Below are 17,832 nucleotides of genomic sequence, written 5' to 3' on the forward strand. Positions count from 1 at the left end.
AAGACTTACAGCGGTAGGGAAAACCCTGCTTTACCGGTCAACCCCAATATATTTTCCACAAAACAAATAAAGCTCAAAAGATGCTCACTGTACAACACTAGCCTGACTACATCTGTAGATTGCCATGAAAATCGGACTGGAATGGGAGCAGAATCTAATTTTGTGTCTCCAGACCCGTCATGTGACCCGTCGTGTGATCAGATAATAAACTCTTGTGTGTACTTACCACGAGGCCTGCGTTCTTGACAGCCAGAGGCAGACCCAGCAGCCCGGTGCCGATGTTCCCCTTCAGAAGGTGAATAAGAGTCTGACAAAAACTGGAGAAAAAAAAAAAAGAAAAAAAAGTGCTTTCTGCATTAGAAACAGGTCATCTACAGGACATTTTCATTACAACTATTTAGACAGACAGTGTTGTTACTGACTGATGTTTTTATATTACCTTTAGTTTTACAAAAAGACAACCTTTTTGTTATATTTGTTTCAATGTTTTAAACAGCATCCCCAGGCTCTTTCTTTCCTTTATAGTTTGTGCACCTATGATTCGGTAAATCCCTTTTTTTAAAGCCTTATGTTAACAAATAACTTTAATTTACTAAAAAAAAACTGGTTCTATGTTGCTTCCCTTTAACCTAATGAGCTGGGTCCGAACATAAAGGGCCCTATTTTAACGATCTAAGCACACGGCGTGAAGCGCCTGGCGCAGGTGCATTTGGGACGTGTCCGAATCCACTTTTGCTAGTTTAAAGAGGGTCTGCATGCCAGGCACATGGTTCAAAAGGGTTGCACTTAGTGTCTTCATTAATTCAGAGGTGTGTTTTGGGCGTAACATGCAATAAACCAATCAGAGATCATCTCCCATTCCCTTTAAAAGCCAGGCGTGTTTGGACATTGGCGCATTGCTATTATGATGGCGGATTTGCTAAGAGAGATTTTCAGGAGAAGAAAATGATCTGCTCATGTGTGAAGTGAAAGCACCAGTAACCATAATAACATGTAATATTAAATATATACACAATAATACTATTTCACATTGTACTATTTTTATTTTTAATCTTTTGCATATTTGTGTGCTGCTGCGTGTCCCTGTGTGTGTAACAAGCATAGTGTGCGTGCGCTGTGCACAAGCCTAGGGGAATTTTACTAATGCGCTGTTAAAATAACAATGAAATGCTGCGTTATTGACTTTAGACCAGGTTTTTGTTGGTCAATGGCGCGATCACTTTCAACTGCCTCAAGATAGCAATACGCCCAGAATTCACCTGAACACACCTCCCTGTAAGACCAGCACGCCCATGGGCGCAAAGATGGGCGCAGGTGCATTTGCTATTTAAACGACACGGGCGCTGGATGGGAAATTGACAACTGAATCGGTCTTAAACTAGCAAAGACACTTGCGTCGTGTGCCGGGTGCGAGATAGGGCCGAAAGTCATTAAGAACAGGTTCTTATTTACAACGGCAGTCTTATTTACAAGTGACAAAGTCACTTAGGGGAAGGGAAGGAGGGCTAGGAAATAAAATACATAGATAGACATACATACAGTTCAAAATGACATCACATACATTTTAAAATACAACACAGACAGCAGTCAACACATATAATGAGAGAAGTGCACAGGTACATGGCTGAATAAGAAAGGGAGAGTGGATATTAGATTTTAGAATACTTACGAGGTTCCCGTGCGTCCTCCAATCCTCTCATAGTCACGTTGGGGTCTGGTAGGTCCTGGAGGAGAGGGACAAAGTGCATCCATTTCTGAGGGAATTGGGTCCGAGAATAAAGAAGCTGAGGCGAAAGGGGAGAATGGAGAAGAGAGGGCAAAGACGAATATGTGAATATGTGAGGCCCTTTGTCGCATGACACTAAAATTATCTCATGAAGTTAATGAGTTCACATGGGATAAACACAATATCTTGAGATTTTATAAGTCCAGAAATCAATATTGGTAGATTTTTGTGGGTGTCAATTTCATCAACAAAAACCGATGACCAAAACAACCTTTTTCCACAGCACAAAGAAGACTAAGACCAAAAAAAAGTAATCAAATAAAATGAAAAGTATAACAAAATGTATGGTAACACTTTACTTGACGGTATCGACATAATCGTGATATGACGCTGTCATAACTATGACGTGACACTGTCATGAACATGTCATAAACGTTATAAACAAGTCATAAACGTTTATGACTTCTGTCATTAAGTGTAATTCGGTTTTTGTCATGACAAGTTGACATTGTTTGGGTTGTCTTTATTATGACAAGTTGACATTAATCAAAGTGACATTACCAGAAGTTGTCTTGGTCATGACAAGTTGACATTAAATTTGTTTGGGATATCTTTGTAATGACAATTTGAGATTAACCAGGATGACATTACCAGAGGATGTCTTTATCATGACAACTTGACATAATGTCATCCTGTTTGATGTCAAGTTGTCTTAATAAGGACACTCCAAAGAAATGTAATGTCAAGTTGTCATGACAAATACATCTTCTGGTAATGTCATCCTGGTTAATGTCAAGTTGTCATAATCAAGACATCCCAAACAATGTCAACTTGTCATGACAAAAACCAAATGACACTTAATGACAGAAGTCATAAACCTTTATGACTTGTTTATAAGGTTTATGACATGTTCATGACAGTGTCATGTCATAGTTATGACAGTGTCATGTCACGAATATGTCAATACCTTCAAATAAAGGGTTACCAAATGGATCACAATTTCACACAATAATGTGAAAAGCAGATGAGTGGACAAATGGTAGCCTGGAAAAAACCCTGACAAACTTCCGGCAAATGTTTGATTTGCTCTGCAAGTCCGTCTGGCCAAGAGCCCATTCAAGATCTATAAACGATCCAACTGAAAGCGTAGCTTAGGTGTATTGTATCACTGCAGAGCAGAGAAACATGGGCATAAAGAAGCACACCGCTCACAGCAGATGCACGCAGGTCGTTAAATGATACTTTGTTCGCTAACCTCCAGAAGAGAACGACTGTAAACTGTAAACATCAGAGATAGCACCGTATAGATTTCAACCTCCTCAACTTAAAAAAAGGTGCATGGAGAAAGGAAACAAGTCTAAAGAGGTCACTTGTCTTATTGTAGACTAACATTTTAGTGAGGAATGTATAGACTAAAACACAATAATAAAATGACACAGATTTTTAGGGAAATACAATCACTTCATGTCCAGTAATGGTAGTTTAGTCTAAATACATTCACTGGCTCTTCACTTTGGTATTTTGCTGGGTACTTGATGTGCTTTGTACTCTGGAAAATGTGAAAGTCGGACACTAGTGACTATTGTTGGACTTCTGGCCCACTGGTATTCAGGACGCCCCCCCCATCTCCTTCTGTACTGTATGCCTATGTGTTATAATGTGTTGTATGTCTTGCTCTAGGACCAATTGCCCTCTGTGGACAAAATAAAAAGGTAAATGATGCACCTTTAAAAAAAAAAAAAAAGAATCTCATGACTTTTAAAGTCACAGTGACCTAATTTGACAGAGATTCCTGCATAAATCTCTCCTGTAAACCAGATTACTGTAATACACACGACAATTGTTGGTCGCTCATCATTTTAAAATGCAACTACAAACCTTTCGGGTTGCACAGAAGACAAGAAGCCCTGCAGTTCTACTCAGCCGCTGCTACCTGTTGTTGGTAGACGTGTGTAATGATCTGAAACACTTCACCGCTTTACCAAACAGACTGCGTTTTGTCTTGTGACTCCTATCATCAGTGTAGGAGGGATAAAGACTATTCCTTGTTGTGTCAGCAGCAAGCAGAATGCCGACTCATTGTAAAAACTGCAGCTGAAGTGAAACTGAGGCCCGTCTTCAAAACTCACAGCCCCGTGCTCCGAAACCTCTCAGCTGGACTCCTCTTGGCACGATCGCAGCCTTGAATCTGACTACTACGCAACAAATACTGACAACGTTAAGTTCTTTCACACATTGGGGTTCAATTTAGCGCAGTAGAGCTGGTGTTTGAAAAGAATTTGAATGAATTAGAAAAGAAATTAGATACAAATCATTACAAAAAACGTCTTATCGTTGCTCTAAGGACAAATTATCTAGAGTAAATAAATCACAGGCATTGTGTTTTTATCAAACAGCTTAGCCAAAAAAAGCAAAAACTGCTCTGATGATTCTGTGTCTACCTGCTACCTATCTGCTTCTGACTGGCTAGTAGTCCTTACCTAGCTACTGAGCATGTGTGACTCCCAACAAAGATGGAACAGAAGTGTGATGCCTCACTCTGTAGCTAAAACAGAGAGCTCAACACACAGGGTGAAAAGAGGAGCTGCAGCAATGTGCAGTACAACTAAAATTAAACCATGTAACCCTATCCTGGTACAATCTCTAAATACAATTTGTACTTTTTGTAAATGAACCTAAAAATGAGCATACTATGAGCACTTTAAAAACGTTTTCCAACATTATTTAATTGAACATTGAATTGAATATAAAAGAATGACGATTTTGAAGTGCAATTTTCTACTGATACTCACTTTCAACTAACCAAAAGATCTCTAAATTTCTTTTGCGATATGTTGCAGTCTTTCGCAATGTGTTTATTGCGCCAGCTGATAACTGCGAGAATAATAAAAGCAATATATTTTTGCAGCCCTACTACCCAGAGTACACTCCTGTTTGTGATCCAAGAAGAGAGATTACAATGTTAAAGCAGTGCACTTGATTTGAATACCTTCAGCTCGGTTGTCTACATCGCTGGAGGCCATCATGTTGGCTCGGGGTAGTTTGATGGACGGCTGGGTGTCGTCTCTCCCAGCCTCGCAGATCTTAATGCCGGGAGATCAGGGAGTCCAGCATTGACAGCTACACATTAAAAAAACAGAGAAGGAAGTTCAATGCAAAACTTGTGATCAGTAATTGATCCATTATGAGATCATGAACTTGACAGTGAAAGGAAGTTACCGTGAAAGATCACGCTCTGTAAATAACACAAAGCCCATTTTAATCATCCTCAATTAACATTAATACATTCAAAATTCATGGTGGGTTGGAGTTTGCCATGTATGTAATATAGAGCTGCAACTAACGATCATTTTCATTGTCGATTATTGTTTTGCGATTCATCGCTTTGTCAACTGATCTCTAAAATGTCAGAAAGTGGTGAAAAATGTCGATAAGAGTTTCCCAAAAGCCCAAGGTGATGTCTTTAAAAGGTCTTGTTTTGTTCACAACTCAAAAGGTATTCAGTTTACTGTCACAGAGGGGAGAAGAAACTAGAACAACATTCAAGCTGAAAAAATAAAACATTTACTTTTTTTTCATTAAAAAAATGACTCAAAACGATTATCAAAATAGTTTGCGATTAATTTAATAGTGGACAACTTATCGTTAATATTTGCAGCTCTAATGTAAATTTCACAACGTGTTGCATGGCCTTTGGGAAAGCAATTAACCCCCAGGGCACTTGGCTATGTTGTTTCATAAGAGCAGCATAAGGACCCCACCCTAGTTCAAACAAGGGTGTGTGAGAACATCTTCATTAACCTGCATGCTGTTGCTGCTTCTGTCTTATCACACAAGGCTGTCCACCTGCTGATTCATTGCAAGGAAGCCAAAAGCTCCGACTATGCCGCAATTTTTAGGAACCAAAATTGTTCGCATTGCCCATAACTTCACGTCTGGTGACCACCCCGCTTCCCTAATCTTCTTGTCACAGCATCGCTGTTTAGCGTGTATAATGAGTTCAGAACTTGTAAAAACTAAATTGAATTTACAGGAAAACTGACAACATGGACTTGAGACCTCCAGCTAAAAGAATATAAGCTTTTTAAACAATGTGTTATATTCAGGATAAATCCCCTTCAGGCATTTATCCTGCCTCTACCTTACATTAGCTATGTAAACTATAGGGGTAAGGGGAAGAAATCGATACAGCATAGTACCGCGATATTTTCCATGACAAAACTGTATCGATACACAGATGCCAAGTATGGATCTTTTATTATATATGTGTTGGTCAGTTTGTCTGCTTGACAATCCCATTTTGCAGCAATAAAAGTGAAGTGAGATGAACAAACAGAGAAATTTATCTTTTGAGATAAAACAGATGTTTCCTTTTGGGTGATAGGTTTAAAATCGCAATTATATCATATCGTGACATAAGTATCGTGATGACATCGTAGGGATATTTGAAAGAAAAACCTACGGGGCCTCTCATGTGTGAAAATGTATTTCTCCTGGCAGTTCCTCTCGGGGAGGAGTTGTTGTTTAGCAGTGGTTCAGTGAGCATGCAGAATGGCTGTGTGACTACAATGTAACTGTATAAGCAGGGCAACGTGTCTAAATTATGAGCCATTCAGCAATTTTTCCCAATGTGCCGTGACATGAGAGGCCTAAACTAGGCACCATGGAAATGAAAATAGCATGGTGTGCAATTTCTGGCACCAGCACTTTAAACTGATACAAAAAAGCCATTAAGATGTTGAATATTTTTCAGTTCATTGGGGCTGCAGTGCTAATGATTATTATTTATGATCGACTAATCCGTCACTTTTTTTCTTCTTTTTTTTTAAAGATTAAACAACTAATCATTTTCTAAATGTCGGAAACTATAAAGTGAGAGTCTGACCATCTGGAACCAGCACACAATTGGCATGTTTGCTTGTAGATTACAATAAATCAATATTTAAAAAGTTGTAGATTCACTTTCTGTGGACTGACTAATGACTAAATGACTATTCCCTTTCACTTTTAAAAGGCCCTGAACAACAATACAGAGGTTTTCAGTTAATGGGGCTGATTGGGCCTCTACCCTGTGTGGGTGTCCATAGACTGATTGAGTGGCATCTTCCTGAGTCCCTTGTTAGTAGGCTCGTTCGAGATGAGCTGCGCCTCGCCTGTAAAGAGCACGAGAGCAGGCGGCAGCAGCAGGGGGCCGTGACAAAAATCCGCGGTCAAGTTGGACAGTTTCCAGCCATTTCCAGCAGCCTTCAGGCTGAACAGGAAGTCATAGAAACGCTCACATCCTGATAGGTCTGATTCCGATTTAATAAAATGTGATCAGACCCATATATCAGCTTGTACCCAGTCTCCGGTTGTTTTTATTATGACAGAAAAACTGTCAAAATTCTCTACATCGCGTTTTTCTGGAGGGACTGAATAGCAGTTAAAATCCCTCCAATTCAAAATCAATAAAAAGTTTATATAAAACGTTGTCACGTTGAGTCAATTCTGAACCAATCAGCTGTTAGATCAGCTAAGAGGCTGGCGTTTCCCAGCATGCCCTGGGTCCGCCTGGGTCTTGCAGTCAGTGAAAAGCAACTGCGCTGCCTGCCTCTCAAACCTGCGGCCGCCTTTATCTCGCGAGGTTATCGTTGCCCACATGTGCATGAAGTCAGAGCAAGTCGGACACAAATCTAACTGGCATCGGGCGGCGATCGCCGGTGATCCATTCCGCGCAGACCTGGCTCATCTCCAACGAGCCTAGTGCTGTTGCACCTGTTAGGGCGGGACAAATTATTGGTAGAAAGAATTTGTGACCTGACAAGTTCCCATCAAAGCTCCGGCCCACCTTCAACCTGAACAGAGTCTAATCAGCCAGAGTATCTGAAAACACCTGTGTGGGTGTTCAGAGGCTTTAGAGCTTATGTACCCATTTATTATAGAAATTGTCATACGTTTTGTGCCAAAAGATAAATAAAAATAAACAGAGTTTGGGGAACGTATGAGTTATCTCAGCAACAGTTCATACATGTTTCCTTTATTCTGTAATGAAAACAGACATGTACAGTAATTTCAGCTCAAGCAACAAAGACATAATAAGGTGCAAATAATGAGCATTCAAATCAAAGGTCTAAATGTCAATAATAAAACTGATATAGAAAACAGCTTTCAGTATTTACCGGTGATAAGATCACATACAGCACATTCTGCTTCTGTGCAGGGTGCGGCCAAATTAAAATCAGTCTTTATTTATTCCTTAATGTTTTGAAAATTAGTAGTTGTCCCTTCATGACAGCACACACACAACACAGACAGACAGACACACAAACAGACAGACACATACACACACACAGAGCAGACAGACTGGACAAACTGACAATCCCATTTAAACTAATCTTTGACCAGGAGACGTGTTAGTGTCTGTCACCTCAATGGACAGAGTCATAAAGCATGCAAACAGGGACAGCCATCAGCGATGGAATCAGGCCAGGAACCACCATCAAATATAATATAAATCAGTAAAATAGGGCTGTGCACATTTACCACCAAGAAAAACCCACCCACACACACACACACACACACACACAGAGAGAGAGAGAAGAGACTGAATTAGCAAGCCAGAAAGAAAGAAAGAAAGAAAGAAAGAAAGACGTGGGACAAAATGGGAATTACTCACGTTAGGATACATTTGTTGACAAGACGATAGCTTTCCACTGCTAATAAGCTGTCATTAGCATGAACACATTGCAGTTTTGATTCGGCTCGATGAGGCAGCTTAGCTAACGTTATAAGTGTCATAAACCTAGGTTAGCCAACGTTAGCTAGCTGTATCTTACGATGTCATCATAGCGTCCGTAAACACATCAACAACACGGCTCTTAACGAACAACAACCTACCTCGGGGGGAAACCTGTGTTCTCTGTGGTCTCGGGCTGCCTTTACCAGAGTGTAAACCTCGCAGCAGACCTCTTATATTCCTATCGTAGTCATGGCTGGATGAATTCAGCGCGGCAACACTGCACCGATTGAGGGCAAAACAGGAGTCGGCTCTGCTGGCTGTCTGTCGTGTCCGCGAGCGGCGTAGTCACGTGACCCGGCCGTTCGACGTGTTGTTGCCATAGACACGGATTAGTCACTGTTACTATGTTTAAAATGTCGTTGTATATCGGAATTAGACAACAAGAAATACAATAATTATATACATACATACATACATACATACACAAATAGAAAAACAGAATCAGCTTGAAGACATAGTTGAAGTGAGTGTGAACACATACCGGTAATTTGACCCCCTTAACTGCTCTCAAAATAAACAGAAATAGAGGTGCGTTACGGCTGAAATTGCTACATTGTATTGCGCAGTCATGGCATATGTGCGCTGTGTTGTGAGAGATATGCTTGGCGGGCGGTCGGGTGATGAGGGAGGAGAACTAGGATGGGTTGATGAGGAGAGCGACTACTTCAGGGTAAAATATTTTCAAGTGCCTGGTGGTCCTGGTGCTGATGGAGCCGAACCTGCGGCCAGATGGGAGCTTTCTCTGTCTGACGAGCTGGGTGCTCATGGGCTAAAGCTTACATATGTCAGGTCTAGATAGTTCTGGAAAAGAAATGACTGATAAATTTGTTTTTATTTCGACTACTTCAAACCTGTAGATAAAAAAGTACGATTAGATTATTATGGTTACATTTAAATTCCTTAAGAAAAGTCGGCGTCAGTTCTGATAGGGCTTTTATTTTGGAAAACATGTACGTTTTGGAAGCGCTTGATTTGTGCTCCGGGGCGGCCAGACTAGAGGTATAGAGGTTCTCTGATTGAGGCTACAGTTTAGATGTTATCTACGCAGTTTGTGTTTCGTTTATTCTCTCTTCTTTTAGTATAATTTGTTCAAGCAACTAAATGGAAATACATTGAATTACACAAAGGGGTTTTTAAATGTGCAGTAAAAAAAAAAGAGAAAGTCAAGTCATTCATGATACATGTCCGGGTGATAGCTTGCTGTGCGTCAAGGTAGCCAAAATAATAGCAGAAGTGAAACGGGTTTACCTTCATAATAAAACAACACACATTCTTTACGTCATCTTTTTAGTTTGTATTTATTAGCCTACACGCTACATCATCAATACAACTATAAGTTTGTTTTTAATTATTTTCTAATTTTTCATTGATCCAAAAACATTGCAACATAAAAATATGTCCATATAATAATAAAAAATATTATTATAATTGTGTGGGGGGGTTTTTTCATACCGGAAATCCTGTTCTGTTGATCAAAGCTAGCTTCACACAGCAAACGTTAGAGTCAATTTCTTGAGCTGTTTACAGCACTTGCAACATTTGCAAGTCATTCGGAGGCAAAAGTCCACTGCTGGTCTGACAACCGGGTCGCGCCACAAACATGACCGTGAGTAACGATTGTAAATTGTAGCTTTAATTTAGCTTAAGCGCGTAGATAAGTTCGAATTTGCTCTCCGCATTGCTAAGTAGCATTCAAGCTCGCTATCCAACTTGCTTTAGTTGGCTGATACAGTAAGTTTATATTCACTTCCATTGTTGCCACGGTTAGAGGCCGTGTAACAGCAATATCGATTTTGTTCATTGGTTTGATTGAGCAATGAGCAATAGCGTGAATTGAGCAGCACATAAAGTTAACAGCAATGACGTAATGTTGATAACTAACAGTTCCAACGTCACAATAAGATCAGGTGGTATTATGCTGGTATTCACATGACATTGTTTCTCTCCATTAAACTACCTATCTGTCTTTCTTTCCTTCCTTTTTCTATCCTTTCCTTCTTTCTTCCTTCCTTCTTCCATCCTTTTCTTTCTTTCTTTCTTTCTTTATTTTTATACTATTATGTTATTAACCTAATATATTACTGTTGCATTGCACCTATGCTATATCTTTTACCTCATTTTACACTACCGGTATGTGAATATGTTATACTGTCTTACCACATAAAATATACTGCATTATATTTCTCTTTATTCTAGACTCACTGCTATTAATCATACCATACCATGTCACTTCCCCTCACTTTAACCCAGTGGTTCTCAAACTTTTTTCAATAATGTACCCCTTTTGAATTGTTTTTTTAAGCCAAGTACCCCCTGACCAGCGCTAATCATTTTTGGTAGAAAAAAAAGTGTATATAAACAGGAACAGTACAGCGCTGTCAGCGATAGATTTACTAAACAACAGCCTTGTAACTGAATTAGCATTAATGCGAAAAAGAGACAAAAACTTGGAAAAAGATGGTAGAAAGAAGGAAGGAAGTAAGGCAAGAATAGGTCAAAATAGTATCAAAAACTTCAAAAACAGTGACATAAGAAGAAAAAAGCGAGAAACTTGTAAAAAGTAGAAGGACAGTATATGAAAGGAAGGCAAGATTAGGTCCAAAGAAGGCGACACAAATGTGACATTTTTGGTAGAAAAAAAAAAATTCTATATAAAGAGGAACAATGTTCTGGACAACAGCCTTGTAACTATTAAACATTTTTGTTAAATATCTCACGTACCCCCTGCAGTGATCCAAAGTACCCCTAGGGTACCCCTAGTACCCCCATTTACCCCCCCACTTACCTTCTAACTTGTCTTTAATTGCTCTTGTATAGTTCCTTTACTTTTACTAGATGTGTATGTATACCTTTTTTAATTTTTTTATTTATTCTTATTTTGTACTTCTCTAGCTGTACTCATTTATTTCCTGTGTTTCTGCAACATGGACATTTCCCCTCTGGGGATCAATAAAGGTGTATCTTATCTTTAGATATGTGTTTGTATATGCTACAACTTAGTTCAGACCTTCATTTGTCCCTCGAGGAAATGTTTGATTTGCAAGTAAAGGGAAAAACCACAAATACAACATGCAAAAGAACATGGGACATTTATTACAGTTTACAGAAAACAACCAATTAAAAAAAAAGGTGTAGCTGTTCGTTAAAAGTATCAAACCATTCAAATGGAAGCCATGATAATGTGCTGCTGCTGAGCAGTGCAGCCAAGGTTCACTGTAAAGTGCTTGTATTGTACTCAAATGGAACAAAAGGAAATTTAAACCGATTGTATTTTACCCTCCCGGAAGGGAGAAGAAAACAATTCCTCTTAAGAGCTGGCTAAAATCAGTTGTGCCTGTTATGTTTCCATATGAAGACATCAAACAAAAGGTTAAAAATAGGGCTGCACGATATGAGGAAAATATGCAATAACGTTGTTGAATATCACGATAACGATATTACTTGCGATAAATAAACAATATACTAACGTGTACTCAGTTCTACATTTCTGCTGCTTTTAGTATTCTGAAAGAAAATCATTTCCAACATTGTTTTATTGAACAAATTGATCATTGTATTGAATGAGCCTTTGACGATATGTTTATTGCGCCCGTTGATATTGCGATGACGATAAAAAACAACAATATATTATGCAGCCCTAGTTTAAATGTACTTTATGAAGTATTTGTAAAGTTGGACTTAAAACTTAGGCCTTGATGTAATTAATTTAATGATAAATTATGATAAATAAGAATCCCCACAAAACACAGCGTCAATGGCTCCGTAACAAAACAGCCCATTATATCATCTATGTATCCATGTTTCTATTTACAGAAGCACGAGTTTGAGGTGGCGATGACGTGTGAGGGATGCTCAGGAGCTGTTACCAGAGTCCTCAACAAGCTGGGAGGTGAGACCGACAATCTTATTCTTCTCTGGGTGCTGTAAGAAGAGAAAATACAGACACCATGAATATTTATATCAATATAGGTTATAGCTACATATCAGGCAGTCGTACCATCCACGTACAGTATAGTTTAGTCTCTCATTGCCAGACTTACCTCCACGGCATTCCGGGATGGGAGAAAAACGTGCTCTGGTTTATTGGCATTTCTTTAAAGCTGCAGACACACCGACCAGACGGCCAACCGTCGGCAGAAAAGGCAGTTGGACTGATCGGTCTCCCCGAGTTGCCTCGGAACACACCGAAGAGACGAGACGTACTACGTCTCCATAACCAGACTGATCTCATAAAGTGGCGTATGTATGACACGCCAATTCGTATGCCATTTTGGCGTGTTATCAAGACGCATAATCGCTTTTTAGCGTGTTTGTCAACCGTTCGGCCGCCATTGACCTACGTTACGTGTGAATTTTCGCCGTAGCGAGTTGTTTTAAAAGGACGTAAGTCCGCAGAGGGACACTGGTTGGGGTGATGGATGGGTAAAACACAGGACTTTGACCCAGGATAGCCGGGATCGCGTTCCGCGTGTGGCATTTTTCAACGCGACGCCATGTGGTGTGTATGTTTACATCCGCTGTATACAGCATAGACATACCCGTGGATAGCTCAAAATGTGTACGGATAACACGCCATTTGGCTTTAGGTAAGTGGTGTGTATGTTTACGCAAAAGCCATGATGCCATGTTGCCATAACAGCAGTCGGTGCTAATCTGTATTGTTGCCCAAAAAATGAAAACCGATACTGATTGGACGAACGCGTCACGTGGGTCTGTTTTCTCCGGAAATTCAAAGCCAGACTGTCATGGCGGCTTGTTCAGAATACGATCTCATATTGTACTAAAATAGTTCACCGAAACGTGTTTCTGAAAACATTTTAAGCGAGAAATAGGCTATGCAGTTGCTGAATCTGTCTTCATTTCAGATCATCAAAGGTCAGTTTAAAAGATTTTCGTCAGATTTTGAGAGACTCTAGTCACGTTCATCCCACTCCCCGTTTCCGGGTTAGCACTCCACCAATCAGATGGGTCATTTGAGTCCGACTGCCGGCAGTGCCAAATTGGCCAAACTGAAGGCCGACGGCCCCCTCGGACGGACGACTGCACGGAACACACCGAACAGACTCGAGTCACTGACCTCGCAGACTGTCCAACGGCCGATTATCGGCTCCATGTGTCCGGGCCTTAAAGCAACACTATGTAACCTTTAGCTGCAGCTGTAGTTCCAATGAGACAGCCTGTAGGGGGACTGAAGCGGCGGGCTACGTAGTGTTGCTTTAAACCAATCGCAATCGTCTTGGGTCTAAGGTCTCTGGATTTACCCTGCAGAGATCTGAGGAGCAGTTAACCATAGTCCTCAGAAATCCAGCGGAGGTTAGAACGCCAACACAAAGAAAGAGGAAGGTGACGGACATCCGGACGAAATTAAAGACATCTGGCAGAATTTCTGGCGGCACCTGAACAATCCCAGAAATAAAACGTTGTCGATATAGACTACATATAGTGGGATGCATGTTCCCGTCAGACTCCAACCACATAACATCAGCCTTTACGCCCTGTTCATTTTATTTCTAATAATGAAATTGTCTTAATAAAGCAAAAAGTACTTTAGAGTTTACCTGCCAGTAAATTGACAATAGTCATGCCCCGACAAGAATGAATGCCTTTTAGACAGTGAACTTTCCTTCTGAGTATTTGCACAAACGATGAGCTTTCCTTCTGAGCATTTGAACAAACGATCGGCTACGGTCCAAAATAGTGGCGTTGACCTTAAAAACCTTAACCTTCATTACTAGCTTTTCACAATCATTTTGTCTTGTGCTGAAATGCATACAGACACACACATAATGGGGATTTTTGTTTTTTTGTCACAGTCCTCCCATTATCAAAACATCTAACACTAGTGCGTATCATTTGCTCCCCTCCTTCAAACCACTTTCAGAAAGAGCCTGGCCTATAATATCACTCGTGCCTTTGATAAACAGTGTTTGATGTGGATCAGGAAGAACAACCTACTAGCTGTCTCCTGTGTCCTCTCACAGAGAACCCAGCAGTGCAGTTTGAAAGCTTTTAACCACATGCATCACAGTAGGGGTGGGGGGGAAAAAAATCAAAATATCATACATCAATACATCATATCTGTGTCCAGGAAAACCGACAGAAAACAAACAAATCCATGTCATGCTCTTCTTTAACAAATGAACTAAACATCAGACTGACTGACTGACACGTGATATGCATTCTTCTTAGAAAACAAGTCGTTTTTAGAAATGTCTCGTGACGTATCGTCTCCAGAAGTGTATTATTCAACTTTTGTCTTTGTTGAAGAAGGAAAAGAAAATCGCAGTGCTCAACACTGTCGAATCGCAATACTTCTAGAATCTCAATGAAAATCGCGACACAAATCGAAGTTTGAAAGCTTTTGAATGCCGCCCGTGTCACACCCAGCTCATGACTTCTTTGTCTTTGAATGTTGACTCAGACCACATGTCACCTGATGCAGTGGCTTTTATTTGGCTTACTCATTAAAATGTCGAGTGCCGGAGGGACACTTCTGTTATTCTAGCTCATATCAGCCTCCCAGTCTGGGCTCTTACATAACAGCAAGAAACTTGTTTTGTTCCAACACGTTTCTTCCTTCAGATCCTCTTCTCTCAGATCTCAACAATTCGTGGTGGTAAATAAGATTTAACTTTGATGGGGGACTGGAGCCGGGAAAATTACATTTGACCAGGGATGCACCGAATCCAAGTTTCCGCTTCGGATTCGGCCGAATATTGGGCTTTTTGACGGGGTTCGGTCTTGCACTAAGCGCGCTACGCTGGTCGACGTAATGACGCCACCGTTGATTACGGGAAGGTGTTTACGTAGGTGGAGCGCTCAATGCAGTAGGCTGGGAGAAAGTGAAAATGGAACTCGGGAGCCAAAAAAGTCTTGTTTGGCGGTACTTTCAGTCAAAAGAAGGCCTTTCAAGTCCAGCTACATGTTCAATTTGCAATGCCGATTTGTCTCGTGGTGGCGAGGACCCTAAACAATACACAACATGGCTGCTATTAAAACATTTGGTATGAAACATCCGAAAGAATACGAGTTGCGCATGAAGGAATCTACAGACAGCAGCCAGAATGCAGCAACTTCAGGTAAATAAAATGAAAAATACACTGCTGTGGACGTTGTTTACTTCATTAATGTGTTTACTGTGTTAATGGACCGAGGATGGGAGGTGGATTCGGTATTCGTTTTCGGATTGGGCAGAATCTTAACCAGTGGATTCGGTATTCAGCCGAACCCCAAACATCTGGATTCGGTGCATCCCTGCATTTGACCGACATTAGAATTAGAGCGTTTTATGGCGACTCTTGTCCTCATAAAATCCAGTGCATTGCGAGTGTCTCCGGTGCTGTTGCTTCTCTGAATTAAACAAAGTGCAAACGTCTGTGTTCTCTGTGCTCTCAGATGTGAAGTTTGAGATCGACCTGCCGAAGAAACTGGTTTGGATCGAGTCCGACAAGGACGTGGAAGTTCTCACGGAGACGCTGAAGAAATGCGGGAAGGAGGTCAAGTACAACGGCACCAAATGAAGCCATCTGCTTCCCGTAGAACAGGTGCCACGATGGGGATAAAGTGTTTTAAGTCCATATGGATTCATGTTTATGATCTCCGTAAAACTTTTTTTTTGTGACCGCCAGAAACAATGAAGTGTTAGTTCTTATTACTTTGATTGAATATATATGGTCTGTAAGCAGTTTTGCTTGAATCGGACGACAATAAAAATAGAATAAAACGCGTTATTAATCAGTAAATTCACATTGAGCATATTAGTCCTGCAAGTCCTCACCATTTTCATTAGCAGTTGAACTGTTATGGATTTAAAAATCAGCTTACTTCCTCCATCTGTATGTGTGTGTGTTTTTTTGTAGGAAACCATTGCTGCTGATGCAAAATGAAGATTTTATGCTGGAATTCAAGTTCTTTACCGAACCTGAAAGGTCTGGTAATTGGAATTTGACCCGTTGTCTAAATGTTGATATCAGAAACATGGGTTTCTTTTTAACTACCTAATTTGGATTACCCAAAAAATAACAGATGATTCCATACAACGCGCTACGCAAGTACAACAAAAGATCGGGTCTCTACTTTCATTGAATCTTGGGTGTTTTGTTAATTTTTTTTAACGTTTTGAAACGGTATCCCGACTGAACGTTGACCCTTCTGTGATTGTCCTTCCTTTTAATATTACTCTAAATAATTCATACTTTCTGCTTTTTGAACTCAAGAATTAGGTATAATTTCCTATAAAAGAGGTTTTGTATTGACCGTGAATTCTAAAAATAATTAATAAATGCCATTTTCAGTCTTTCCTGTTTGTGTAAAAAGATGCAAAACAAACACGAGCAACCTTTCCATTAACACAATTAAAGTACATTCCCTGGATTGTAAAATATACTTCGAAGTATTGGCTATTTCCGCCCGGAAGTTGACATTCAGTATTATTGCATTTGGTTGGATCTAACATAGATGAGAAGTCATCCTTCAAAGCTTCATATATGGAGATGTTTGTAGATCTGCACCAAGGGGGGGAACTCGGCGTGTCTCTCTTCCCTTCAGGGACCATCTGCAAACTTGTACAACTGATTCCTTATAGCTGCATTACACCATACACTACGGCAGTCCATTAATAGCACAGGTCATATTAACCATGTTAAATTGATACTAACGTACAGTATGTCTTTGTTTTCTATTAACAACGTGAAGCCCTTGTTGTAATTCACTCTGTGTTTTGTCACTTTGGGATAAAGAAATCGTCCCTTTGCTGGACTTTTGTATTTGTCTTGAAATGTTGTGTACGCACAGGGGAAATAAAATCATCTCTGCCTCACTATTTTTATTTATTTAACCTTTTATTTATCCAGGTATCTCATTTGCAATGACGACTTGTCACATTCACACTGTTCCACATTCCTACCTGGAAGCTGCCCAGTACACCCACAGTCTAACCTGCTGGCCACTGAGCAGCTCCACTGGAGTGGTTGGAGGTTAAGGGCCTTGCTCAAGGGCACCTCAGCACTGCTCTTTCACTTTCCCCACCCAGTTTTGATCTTGTCGGTCTGGGGATTGACCCGACAACCTCCCGGTCACAAGCTCGCTTCTTTAACCTCTGGGCCACCACTTAGTTATTTCCTTTTCTCTAGCTTTAATAGTAATACTTATTTGATTGATAATAAACATGATTTATTTTAAAAAAAATTGTTTAGCATTTTACTAAACCAATTTATGTAATGACAAAAAGAGCAAACTCCTGTTAAAGAGAGTTTCAGTACAGGAAGCACAGAGACAGATAATTTGGTCATTTGTGTCCCGCTGGAACACCTGCATGTTTATCTTTTAT

At 40.2% G+C, this 17,832-nt stretch overlaps 2 protein-coding genes across 5 annotated transcripts in view; one reads left to right on the forward strand and one right to left on the reverse strand.

Annotated features, from left to right (window-relative positions):
• Positions 1-9,099, reverse strand: part of slc36a1 (solute carrier family 36 member 1) — a 49,339-nt gene extending 40,240 nt beyond the window's left edge. The window contains exons 1-4 of one of the 3 annotated variants that reach the window (XM_039813010.1): positions 8,986-9,099; positions 4,716-4,846; positions 1,670-1,784; positions 227-317 (exon numbers count right to left, since the gene is read on the reverse strand). In XM_039813010.1, coding sequence (XP_039668944.1) covers positions 227-317; positions 1,670-1,784; positions 4,716-4,752 — 243 coding nt within the window. In that variant the 5' untranslated portion in view covers positions 4,753-4,846; positions 8,986-9,099. Of the gene's footprint in view, positions 1-226; positions 318-1,669; positions 1,785-4,715; positions 4,847-8,602; positions 8,829-8,985 lie in introns of those variants that run through there. The other 2 variants (XM_039813011.1, XM_039813009.1) reach the window with 2 other exon arrangements.
• Positions 9,100-9,967: 868 nt separating this feature from the next.
• Positions 9,968-17,325, forward strand: atox1 (antioxidant 1 copper chaperone). 2 transcript variants are annotated; one of them, XM_039813013.1, is made up of 4 exons: positions 9,968-10,110; positions 12,318-12,393; positions 15,900-16,048; positions 16,364-17,325. In XM_039813013.1, exons 1-3 carry the CDS (start codon positions 10,105-10,107, stop codon positions 16,022-16,024), a joined length of 207 nt encoding a protein of 68 aa, XP_039668947.1. In that variant the 5' UTR covers positions 9,968-10,104; the 3' UTR covers positions 16,025-16,048; positions 16,364-17,325. The 2 variants fall into 2 exon arrangements, with proteins under 2 accessions (XP_039668947.1, XP_039668946.1); XM_039813012.1 differs by having other exon boundaries at positions 15,900-17,325.
• The last annotated feature ends 507 nt before the right edge of the window (positions 17,326-17,832 follow it).

This window comes from Perca fluviatilis, chromosome 10, assembly GCF_010015445.1.
Source record: "Perca fluviatilis chromosome 10, GENO_Pfluv_1.0, whole genome shotgun sequence".
NCBI lineage: Eukaryota > Metazoa > Chordata > Actinopteri > Perciformes > Percidae > Perca > Perca fluviatilis.

Excerpts from the sequence above, each read along its gene's own strand:
- atox1 (XM_039813012.1), top strand. Across the intron at positions 12,394-15,899 it reads AGTCCTCAACAAGCTGGGAG|ATGTGAAGTTTGAGATCGAC; the intron begins GTGAGACCGACA and ends CTGTGCTCTCAG.